At 43.7% G+C, this 12,115-nt stretch overlaps 1 protein-coding gene across 4 annotated transcripts in view; it reads right to left on the minus strand.

The window, feature by feature from the left end:
- LOC134206483 (nuclear pore complex protein DDB_G0274915-like) overlaps nt 1-12,115 on the minus strand; it is a 114,735-nt gene that overhangs the window by 67,891 nt on the left and 34,729 nt on the right. For all 4 annotated transcript variants that reach the window (XM_062682205.1, XM_062682202.1, XM_062682203.1 and 1 more), the window contains exon 2: nt 1,196-2,127. In XM_062682205.1, coding sequence (XP_062538189.1) covers nt 1,196-1,789 — 594 coding nt within the window. In that variant the 5' untranslated portion in view covers nt 1,790-2,127. The remainder of the gene's footprint in view (nt 1-1,195; nt 2,128-12,115) is intronic.

Below are 12,115 nucleotides of genomic sequence, written 5' to 3' on the forward strand. Positions count from 1 at the left end.
GAAAATTTCTTAACGATTTTTTCTCAAAAGAATTTCTTCGGAAACTCCCTTAGAAATTTAGAAATATCTACGAATATCTATCTGGAAATTTCGGAGGAATTATTGAAGACATTTCCAAGAAAATGGAATTTCCGACAATATTCGAATTTTCATAAGAGTTTCTATAAGAATTTCTAAAAGTATTCTTGAATTTTTTTGGAAAAATCCTAGAGGTATTTCCAAAAGAATTTTTTAAATGTTAGAAGTTAATTCCCCAGGAATTCTTGAGAACATCCAAAGAATTCAGGTCAGTAGCAAAACTCGGTTTTGACCCTGGAATTGCTTGCTAGAAAATCCCCTAAATTGTAGCACTCACAGTCTGTCCATTATCATCTTCTTCTTCTTATTATTGGCATTACATCCCCACACTGGGACAGAGCCGCCTCGCAACTTAGTGTTTATTAAGCACTTCCACAGTTAGTAACTGCGAGGTTTCTAAGCCAAGTTACCATACCCACAATAAAAAAAAAGTTTTTGGAGAAATATTCCGAATAAATCGTAGTGAACTTTTCAATTAGGGAAGATCTATTAATTTTTGTATGAATCATTGGAATTTTTTGTATGGACTGTCACACTTCGGGTAACCCATAAATTACGTAACCCTCAGAGGGAGGCTCTGAGGGTTACGTAATTTATGGATGCTCCCTAATATATATAATAAAAATGGTCTGTGTTCGTATCCGCATAACTCGAAAACGGCTGTATGGATTTTCTTCATTCCTTCAGCAGAAACGTTCATTATAGTTTCCGACGGGTTTATATAATATTTCCACATGTGAAAATCATGAGCAGGGTTAAGTAAATCATGAAAAACAAAAATTAACTTTCGTATGGGAATTTCACATGAGCAGTTCACAACACATGCATTTCCGCCTACTATGCAGGACAACGTCTGCCGGATCGACTAGTAAACGATAAAATACAATACAAATTTCGTAAATTTTTAAAATTACAAATTTATCGCTTGACTGATCGCCTCCAATTATAATTCTTACTACTGACGCCAAATCATAAATAAACCAATTACGCCAAAAATGCTGGTGCTCCACTTTTACCAGAACTCTGGCGCGGCCAGTGATCAGAAGTAACCCGGGTTCACCCGGATTTACCCCAAAGCTAAACAAAAGCCATTAACTTAAATAGCAATCGCACTCACATTTCTCTTCTTTTTCAGATAGCCGCACATCTTGACTTGCCCAGCTGTCGTCGTCGCCGTCGCTGGCTTTGCTAAGCTTCCGCCACTTTTCTGCTGCCCTACCACCGAAGACGTCGTCGTTGTCACCGCCGTTGATATCGCCTTCGGTGGTTGCGGCCTACCGATGGTTATAATGCCATGCTGATGGGTCTGCGGCTTCTGTTGCACCAATTTTGGGGAACCACCAGGCGGAACCTCCACTGTCATCATTCCGGTGGTGTAGTTATTATTGCTATTATTATTATCGTTAATGCTGCCACCACCGCTAGAGCAACTCTGCTGCTTCCTCTGCTGGTGGTGCTTACTGGTGGATGAATTCAATGTCATGACCGACGTCGTCGGCGACGATGATAATGACGGTGCTGCTGCTGCTGCTGCTGATTGTAATCCCACAATGCCACTACCAGCACCGCCAACGTGATTTTTCGCGATGTCTTCTTCTTCTTTGTGTTCTTCTTCTTCGTCGTCGTCGTCGTCGTTTTCCACTTCCAATGTTTGCTCTTGAACCGAATCCGAAACAACGGCGCGCAATTTGGTTGTAATGAATTTCTTCATCGCATTTTTTCACCGGCAAACGACTCGAGGATGTCGAGATTGGCCTTTTCCTAACCTATTGCTAACATACACACTAAGCTTCACTCACTAACTGCAACTCGCGGCTCGGGTCGGGTGATCACTTAAAAAAGGTATAACTCTGCTCTATTTCTTCTTTCGGTTTCGCGTTGCATTTTCCACTCTACGCACTACGGGCCTCCGGAGCGAGCAGCTCCTTCTGCAGTTTCACAACTCAGTACGCTAATGGGTTTGGCGGTTGGTTTCGGTGCCATTGCCGATCCAATTCTGGGCGGTTGGTTGGGTTTTAGCATCCATTTCGATGGGGTCGCTGGCAGGTGCTGAAACGATAGAGGTTTCTCATTAGTTATAGCTTGTAAATGGCAATGGTTCTTTTTTTCTCGTTCACACGAGTGATTGATTTGGAACAAATTTATGATTTGGAGTTTTGAAATATGCCAAAGCAACATTGTTGTAAGAGAACGAGAGAACGAGCATGTTAAATATAAAATGTTTTCGTGCTTGGTTAGGCTAAGAATTCGGCCTCCAATTAGGTTTAAAATATTGTTATAGAATGAAACAAATTCACAGCCTTTGCGATGAAGCAACAGCATTACAAATCCTGATAATTACCAATCTAAGCGAGGTGATCTTTCAGGTTGAAGTTTTCCTAGCTTGCATAGAACACTTTTGTTCTTGACATGTTATAAATTCATATGCTGGTTGACATATAAAGATCGCTCTAATAACTGTGGAGGGTATCTAGACGGACTGATTAACCCAACAGGGGTAAATTACACTAATGCCTCGTTTGGTGTCTAGCATCGTTGACGTACGGACGCTTTATTGTTATCGCTCGAAACAACAAGCTCTACAGTAGGATTGATGGGAGCTACACTAGACGGACACTTCCGTCCTACATGGATCCGCAAAACGAGAGAGGGGAGTTGATGGTGCTTCGGAGCATATTTACCATCCGCTCCATTTCATATCAAGAAGTCAGATCATCAATCCCTTGGTGCGAATATCGATTCCGCCTTCCTCGAAGGAGAAGGTCGGTCATACGCCCTCATAGTGAGAAATTTTGTGCACTAAACTGCTGCTAATGGACAAGCTTCAAAACGGGGTAACGGTTAAGGTAATCCCCCTTCCGGTCCACAACACGGTCAGATGCATCGTTTTACGTTGAGATGTTATCGACCTTCCCGAGGATGAGTTATTAGAGGAACAACGAGAGCCAGATGTGATACAGATCCATGGGATCATAAGAGACTGGCGAACGAAGGAATCGTAACATTGAATGGAACCTTAAGATCGAAGTACATTTATCTCGGTTTCTTGAGGAGCCCGATTCAACCGTATTATCCGTCTCCCATGCAGTGCTTCAACTGCTGGGAGTTCGACCACACCAAATTTCGATGTAATGCCTCCGAAGCCACATGTGGGAGTTGCTCGGGTTCCCGCCCGATCGCAGCGGACAGAAGGTGCGACCTGTTGCTTCTGTTCCCTCTTCCTTTTTTCTTGCCTTCTTCCTTCTTTCTTTCTTCTTTCATGCTTCTTTCTCCCTTCTTTCTTCCTTCTTTCTTTCTTCTTTTTTCCATCTTTCTTCTTTTTTCCCCATTTCTTCCTTCTTCCTGCCTTCTTACACCCTTGTTTTATGCTTCTTTCATATTTCTTTCTTCTTTCTTCCTTCTCTATTCTTTCTTTCTTCCTTCTTTCGTCCTTCTTTCTCCCTTCTTTCTACTTTCTTTCTTCCTTCTTTCTCCCTTCGTTCTTCCCTCTTTCTACCTTATTTCTTCCTTTTTTCTTCCTTCTTCCTTCGTTCTTTCTTCTTTCTTTGTCCCTTCTTTGTTGCTTTTTTCCTTCTTTCTTCTTTCTTTCTTCATTCTTTCTTCCTACTTTCTTCCTCCTTCTTTCGTCCTTCTTTCTCCCTTCTTTCTTCCTTCTTTCTTCCTTCTTTCTTCCTTCTTTCTTGCTTTCTTCCTTCTTCCTTTATTCTTTCTTTCTTCATTCTTTTTCCCTCTTTCTTCTTTCTTTCTCCCTTCCTTCTTCCTTCTCTCTTCTTTCTTTGTTCCTTCTTTCTTCCTTTTTTCTTCCTTCTTTCTTTCTTCCTTCTTCCTTCTTTCTTCCTTCTCTCTTCTCTCTATCTTCCTTCTTTCTTCCTTCTTTCTTCCTTCCTTCTTTCTTCATTCTTTATTCTTTCTTTCTTCCTTCTTTCTTTCTTCTTCCTTTTTTTTCCTTCTTTCTTCTTTCTTGTTTCTTTCTTTCTTCCTTCTTTCTTCCTTCTTTCACCCTTCTTTCATGCTTCTTTCTCACTTTCTTTATTCTTTCTTCCTTTCTTCTTCCTTCTTTCTTCCTTCTTTCGTCCTTCATTCTACTTTCCTTCTTCCTGCTTTCTTCCTTCTATCTTCTTTATTTCATCCTTGTTTCTTCCTTTTTTCCTTCTTTTTTTCCTTCTTCTTTCTTTCTTCCTGCTTCTTTCATCTGTTTCCTTCTTTCTCCCTTATTTCGTCCTTCCTTCTCCCTTCTTTCTTTCTTCCTTCTTACTTCCATAGTTGTTCCTTCTTTCTTTTTTCTTACTTCTTTCTTTTTTCTTCCTTCTTTCTTTCTTTCTTCCTTCTTTCTTTCTTCCTTCTTTCTTCCTTTTTACTTTTTTCCTTCTCTCTTCCCTTTTTCTTCCTTTTTTCTTCCTTTTTTCTTCCTTCTTTCTTCCTTTTTTCTTCCTTCTTTCTTCCTACTTTCTAAATTCTTGCTTTCTGCTTGCTTCCTTCTTTCTTTCTTACATGTTTCTTCCTGTTTTCCTTCTTTCTTCCTTCTTTTTTTCTTCTTTCTTCCTTCTTTCTTCCGTCTTTCTTCCTTCTTTTTTCTTTCTTTTTTCCTTCTTTCTTCCTCCTTTCTTTCTTCTTTCTTCCTTCTTTCTTCCTTCTTTCAATCTTCTTTCTTTCTTCTCTCTTCTTTCTTCCTTCTTTATTCCTTCTTTCATCCTTCTTTCATTATTCTTAATTCTTTCTTTCTCCCTTCTTTCGTCCTTCTATCTTCTTTCTTTCTTGCTTCTTTCTTCCTTCGTTCTTCCTCCTTTCTTCTTTTTTCCTTCTTTCCTAGAGGAACTTTTTGAGAAATTCCTAGAGAAATTTCCGGAGGAATTCCTGACTTTCCGGAGTAGTTCCTGGGGGAGCTTCCGGAAGGATTCCTGGAGGAACTTCCTGAGAAATTCCTAGAGGAACTTCCAGATGAATTTCTGGAGGAACTTTCGGAGGAATCGCTGGCGGAACTTCCGGAGGAATTCCTGGAGGAACTTCCAGAGAAACTCCTGGAGGAACTTCCGGAGGAATTGCTGGAGGAACTTCCGGAGGAATTCCTGGAGGAACTTCGGGAGGAATTCCTGGAGGAACTTCCGTAGGAATTCCTGGAGGAACTTCCGCTGGAATTTCTGGAGTAACTTCCGGAGGAAGTCCTGGAGGAACATCCGGAGGAATTCCTGGAGGAACTTCCGGAGGAATTCCTGGAGGAACTTCCGGAGGAATTCCTGGAGGAACTTCCGGAGGAATTCCTGGAGGAACTTCCGGAGGAATTCCTGGAGGAACTCCTGGAGGAATTCCTGGAGGAACTTCCGGAGGAATTCCTGGAGGAACTCCTGGAGGAACTTCCGGAGGAATTCCTGGAGGAACTTCCGGAGGAATTCCTGGAGGAACTTCCGGAGGAATTCCTGGAGGAACTTCCGGAGGAATTCCTGGAGGAACTTCCGGAGGAATTCCTGGAGGAACTTCCGGAGGAATTCCTGGAGGAACTTCGGAGGAATTCCTGGAGGAACTTCCGGAGGAATTCCTGGAGGAACTTCCGGAGGAATTCCTGGAGGAACTTCCGGAGGAATTCCTGGAGGAACTTCCGGAGGAATTCCTGGAGGAACTTCCGGAGGAATTCCTGGAGGAACTTCCGGAGGAATTCCTGGAGGAACTTCCGGAGGAATTCCTGGAGGAACTTCCGGAGGAATTCCTGGAGGAACTTCCGGAGGAATTCCTGGAGGAACTTCGGAGGAATTCCTGGAGGAACTTCCGGAGGAATTCCTGGAGGAACTTCCGGAGGAATTCCTGGAGGAACTTCCGGAGGAATTCCTGGAGGAACTTCGGAGGAATTCCTGGAGGAACTTCCGGAGGAATTCCTGGAGGAACTTCCGGAGGAATTCCTGGAGGAACTTCCGTAGGAATTCCTGGAGGAACTTCCGGAGGAATTCCTGGAGGAACTTCCGGAGGAATTCCTGGAGGAACTTCCGGAGGAATTCCTGTAGGAACTTCCGGAGGAATTCCTGGAGGAACTTCCGGAGGAATTCCTGGAGGAACTTCCGGAGGAATTCCTGGAGGAACTTCCGGAGGAATTCCTGGAGGAACTTCCGGAGGAATTCCTGGAGGAACTTCCGGAGGAATTCCTGGAGGAACTTCCGGAGGAATTCCTGGAGGAACTTCCGGAGGAACTTCCGGAGGAATTCCTGGAGGAACTTCCGGAGGAATTCCTGGAGGAACTTCCGGAGGAATTCCTGGAGGAACTTCCGGAGGAATTCCTGGAGGAACTTCCGGAGGAATTCCTGGAAGAACTTCCGGAGGAATTCCTGGAAGAACTTCCGGAGGAATTCCTGGAAGAACTTCCGCAGGAATTCCTGGAGGAACTTCCGCAGGAATTCCTGGAGGAACTTCCGCAGGAATTCCTGGAGGAACTTCCGCAGGAATTCCTGGAGGAACTTCCGCAGGAATTCCTGGAGGAACTTCCGCAGAAATTCCTGGAGAAACTTCCGCAGGAATTCCTGAAGGAACTTCCGGAGAAATTCCTGGACGAATTTATGGAGAAATTCCTGGAGAAACTTTCGGAGAAATTCCTGGAGGAGCTTCCGGAGGATATCCTGGAGGAACTTTCGGAGGAATTCCTGGAGGATCCTCCGGAAGAATTCCTGGAGGAACTTCTGCAGGAATTCCAGGAGGACATTCCGGAGAAATTCCTGGAGGAACTTCCGGAGGAATTCCTGGAGGAACTTCCGGAGGAATTCCTGGAAGAACTTCCGGAGGAATTCCTGGAGGAACTTCCGGAGGAATTCCTGGAGGAACTTCCGCAGGAATTCCTGGAGGAACTTCCGCAGGAATTCCTGGAGGAACTTCCGCAGGAATTCCTGGAGGAACTTCCGCAGGAATTCCTGGAGGAACTTCCGCAGGAATTCCTGGAGGAACTTCCGCAGGAATTCCTGGAGGAACTTCCGCAGGAATTCCTGGAGGAACTTCCGCAGAAATTCCTGGAGGAACTCCCGCAGGAATTCCTGAAGGAACTTCCGCAGGAATTCCTGGAGGAACTTCCGAAGGAATTCCTGGAGGAACTTTCGGAGGAATTCCTGGAGGAGCTTCCGGAGGATATCCTGGAGGAACTTTCGGAGGAACTTCCGGAGGAATTCCTGGAGGAACTTCTGCAAAAATTCCTGGAGGACCTTCCGTAGGAATTCCTGGAGGAACTTCCGGAGGAATTCCTGGAGGAACTTCCGGAGGAATTCCTGGAAGAACTTCCGGAGGAATTCCTGGAAGAACTTCCGCAGGAATTCCTGGAGGAACTTCCGCAGGAATTCCTGGAGGAACTTCCGGAGGAATTCCTGGAGGAACTTTCGGAGGAATTCCTGGATGAGCTTCCGGAGGAATTCCTGGAGGAACTTCCGGAGGAATTCCTGGAGGAACTTCTGCAGGAATTCCTGGAGGAACTTCCGTAGGAATTCCTGGAGGAACTTCCGTAGGAATTCCTGGAGGAACTTCCACAGGAATTCCTGGAGGAACTTCCACAGGAATTCCTGGAGGAATTTCCGAAGGAATTCCTGGAGGAACTTCCGAAGGAATTTCTGAAGGAACTTTCGGAGGAATTTCTGAATGAACTTCCGAAGAAATTTCTGGAGGAACTTCCACAGGAATTCCTGGAGGAACTTCCACAGGAATTCCTGGAGGAACTTCCACAGGAATTCCTGGAGGAACTTCCACAGGAATTCCTGGAGGAACTTCCACAGGAATTCCTGGAGGAACTTCCGGAGGAATTCCTGGAGGAACTTCCGGAGGAATTCCTGGAGGAACTTCCACAGGAATTCCTGGAGGAACTTCCGAAGGAGCCTTTGGAGGAACTTCCGAAGGAGCTCCTGGAGGAACTTCCGCAGGAGTTCCTGGAGGAACTTCCGCAGGAGTTCCTGAAGGAACTTCCGCAGGAGCTCCTGGAGGAACTTCCGCAGGAGTTCCTGGAGGAACTTCCGCAGGAGAACTTCCGCAGGAGTTCCTGGAGGAACTTCCGCAGGAGTTCCTGGAGGAACTTCCGCAGGAGTTCCTGGAGGAACTTCCGCAGGAATTCCTGGAGGAACTTCCGCAGGAGTTCCTGGAGGAACTTCCGCAGGAGTTCCTGGAGGAACTTCCGCAGGAGTTCCTGGAGGAACTTCCGCAGGAGTTCCTGGAGGAACTTCCGCAGGAGTTCCTGGAGGAACTTCCGCAGGAGTTCCTGGAGGAACTTCCGCAGGAATTCCTTAATCTAACTTCCTAAAGGAACTTCCGCAGGAATTCCTGGAGGAATTCCTGCAAGGAACTTCCGGAGGAATTCCTGCAAGGAACTTCCGGAGGAATTCCTGCAAGGAACTTCCGGAGGAATTCCTGCAAGGAACTTCCGGAGGAATTCCTGCAAGGAACTTCCGGAGGAATTCCTGCAAGGAACTTCCGGAGGAATTCCTGCAAGGAACTTCCGGAGGAATTCCTGCAAGGAACTTCCGGAGGAATTCCTGGAGGAACTTCCGGATAATGTCCTGGAGGAACTTCCAGAGGAATTCCCGGAGAAACTTCCGGAGGAATTCCTGGAGAAACTTCCGGAGGAATTCCTGGAGAAACTTCAGGAGGAATTACTGAAGAAACTTCCGGATGAACTTCCGGATGAACTTTCGGAGGAATTCCCGGAGAAACTTCCGGAGGGATTCCTGGAGCAACTTGAATCATTCTTGGAGCAGCTTTCAGAGTGCTTCCTGGTGGAATTTTCCTGGTGAAAGATAACCATTTTCTCTGGAAGGTTTCAGAATATGTTCAACTTAGTTGTCCAAAACTACGATTAGTATACGATTCAATCTTGTTTTACAGAATCATGATGTTTGAGATATCGGAAACAAGATTTTGAAACTGATAAAAAAATGGGGCATCAGGGTACCTTGTACAATTTCTTTCTTTTTTTTTTTAATCTTTATTAGAGTGATTTTTAAGATAATACAAAGTTCATCACTGGGTGTACAATTTCTTCCAAAATGAGCTCCATTGATCTTCTTTTGCAAAATCAAGGTTTCGTAAATGATCAAAACTGGCCATTTTCCTCGGATGGATGCACTATTCCGTAAGATTCTGGAACATGTCTAACTTGTCCAGAAACCCTCAAACCCAAACCCAGGGCCAATTGATCTTGTTTTGTAAAATCATGCAGTTTGAGATGTCGCAAGCGAGGCTTCATAAATGATCATAAATAGCACTATTCCGGAAGATTTCGGAACATAAGCTCCATTGGTCTTGGGCACCATTTCGGAAGATTCCGGAATATGTCCAAGTTGTCCAGAAATCCTCAAAATAAGCTCCATTGATCTTGTTTTGCAAAATCATGAAGTTTGAGATGTCGCAAGCGAAAAAGTGATTAAATGAAAGCGTGAATCGTACGTTCAGGCTTTGAGGGTTAAGTAGGTCTTCTGATAACTTGTTGGTCAACTCCAAGAACATTGTTGTTCCCAAAGTCTACGGAATACCGACAAATCTTACCACCTTCCAAATTTACTCTAATACTTTCTGGCAATCTCGAGTATATAGAATTGATATTATTAAACTTCTAGAGATGGTAATGCCAACGGAATAAAAGCTTTTTCTATTTAAGGTGAATGCCTCGTAAGATCGTGGCGTAATTTTATAATTTGATTCTATTACGTTTTACTTTAATCTAACATTTTAAATCATCGATGTTCAAATAGCCAATCCATTAGGTATTTGCGATAAATCTTTATAGACACTTAAATTCCTATTTATTTCATAATACGTTGGTAGAGATCTGCAAGACCTTAGCACCCATCTGATCAACCATTAGCTAATGATGCATAATTGCGGCTTGTACTCTTCCGCGCGACGACTTTCCAGCTACCGATGGATTTTACGGCTTTTGTCTGACATTTGAAAATTGATTTCAACCGCTTTTGACTGAATCAGATTGATGGGTTATTACTTCGAGCAACGTCCGTCGATCAGACGATGGCCTTCACGTTGTCAATAAGACAAGGCGCGGTCTGAGCAAACTTCTTCACACAAGACGCATTCGCTGGGCAAGAAACAATTTGCACCATTCATTGGTAAGATCAATCTGAAACGATCGAAACGATACGGACGCTCTTCGCTGTTTATCTTATTTTACTGTCTAAACATTGCGACAAACAATACCTCCGAAGGCCTTTCTGGATGCCTTCGTTCGGTCGTTTACGCCGTACATCATAAAAGCGCGAAAACTTTCCCGCCTTGTGTCATTGAAGTTGTCAGGTTTGGTAGATTTAGCGCCGAACACGTGAAGCGACTAAACACTGGTATTGTTGTGCAACTCCGAGCATGCAGCAACATACATATTAGTCGCGGCTGTCATCCGTCTTGAAGGCCCCGCGATGGTAATTAACGCCGCAATTCTGGGTTCGTCCTCCAGCCAGCAAGGGTCCGACATGATCACACATTTGATCGGCGCGCACGCGATCGGCTCATGTTTCAACCGACGACGCCAACGGCAGCTGCTGTCAAGCTTATTACCGCAATTATATTGCATGGAAGTAGCCGTCATCGTGTAGTAGTTAGATTTACATAATAGTTACCGAAATAAATTTTTAATTGGCTAATTCAATCCGATCGGCTAATCGGCTTTCGCTTCCCGACGTTATTGCATTACTGAGCGCTGTACCGACTTGTGTGTTTCGGGCGACGGAATGCTGGAATGGGTAACAAAATAGCAATTTTTGTCGGTTGTGGACGAGAAAAAATACGGATTAAGGCAAATTAGTTCGAAGTCATAAATCGATTGCCATCAATAGTGACAGTCAGGGGGAAGTAGTAAAGACAACATTGGCGCAAAACTTGCTCGGAATAATAAACTTTATGGAGTGGAACTGAAATGCGTGACAATAGTAATTACGTAACTGGATTTTTGCCATTTTGACGACGATGCGCTACATCAGTAGTCCATTTTTCCGTCCATTTCGACTTTCGATTATAAAAGTGTATAATTCAGCTGAATGAAGAAAAATTAGAACATTTAATTCACTTTCAAGTCGAATCGAATATCTGGTTGGTAACAAAATCAACATTGAAACAATTCATGAAAAAATGTATAAAGACATTTGATTTCGTTCAACATTTTAAGAACATTAATATATTCGATGGCAATTAAAGACTTTCGAGATCGAACATATGTGAACCAAGATTCTGAGTAGCAGTTTTGATATCTCAGGTTTTTAATATTCTGAATCGGTGTGGTTCTCAAAGTGGGGTGACCCTGAGGATACCTTTTGTAGTTCCATGAGATATCTGAATAGGTAGAAATGGTTTAATGGCATAAGTCGAACAAAAGTTGAAAAACTAACTTTTTCAACTCGAGAGGATTGCAGCAAGCCATGCGCTCGGATGGCTGCTTTTAAAATTGTTGTCACGTTTTTCTTCGTTTGTGCAAAATAAAGAATTAGTTTCGGCTTATGTCTTCATTGAATTTTCATAGAGAAAAAAAGTTAAGTGACGAAACAAAGAACAAACATCATCGTCTTGAACAGACTCGTTGTCTAAAGGACTGGGTCGAACTATTAATATCAAACAGGTAAAAGCCACCAATTACCAATGTGCTGACCCAGAACTTAAGCTTGACAACAACCTACACCACGCAACCAGTAGACGGATGCCGCGTCAGCAAGTGGATAGAATGACCATCGACCATCGAACTTCGGACCCTTTGGAGTCAGCAGATTTAGAATAGGCTGTGAGGTTTCGAGGTCTTTACGATTGTTAATTAAACTTAGTTCAGTTCGTGTACGCGTAGTGTTAAGATCTATAAAAGTGTTTAAATAAATATATTTTTTTGAATTAAATCGAGCCACGACTCGTTAATATATATCTAATAGCATCATGTTGTCCATATCCTACACTTCATGCTCCAAGATGAAGGAAAGCCCGACGTCGTAGTGTAGGAGCGTACACGGCTAGAAAAAAGTACCTAATATTAGGTACTTTTCACTCAAATCGGAGGTTCAGTGTGGGAACCCAAAATTAAGTATTTTTTTCCTGAAATTAA

This window comes from Armigeres subalbatus, chromosome 1 (genome assembly GCF_024139115.2).
Source record: "Armigeres subalbatus isolate Guangzhou_Male chromosome 1, GZ_Asu_2, whole genome shotgun sequence".
Lineage (NCBI taxonomy): Eukaryota > Metazoa > Arthropoda > Insecta > Diptera > Culicidae > Armigeres > Armigeres subalbatus.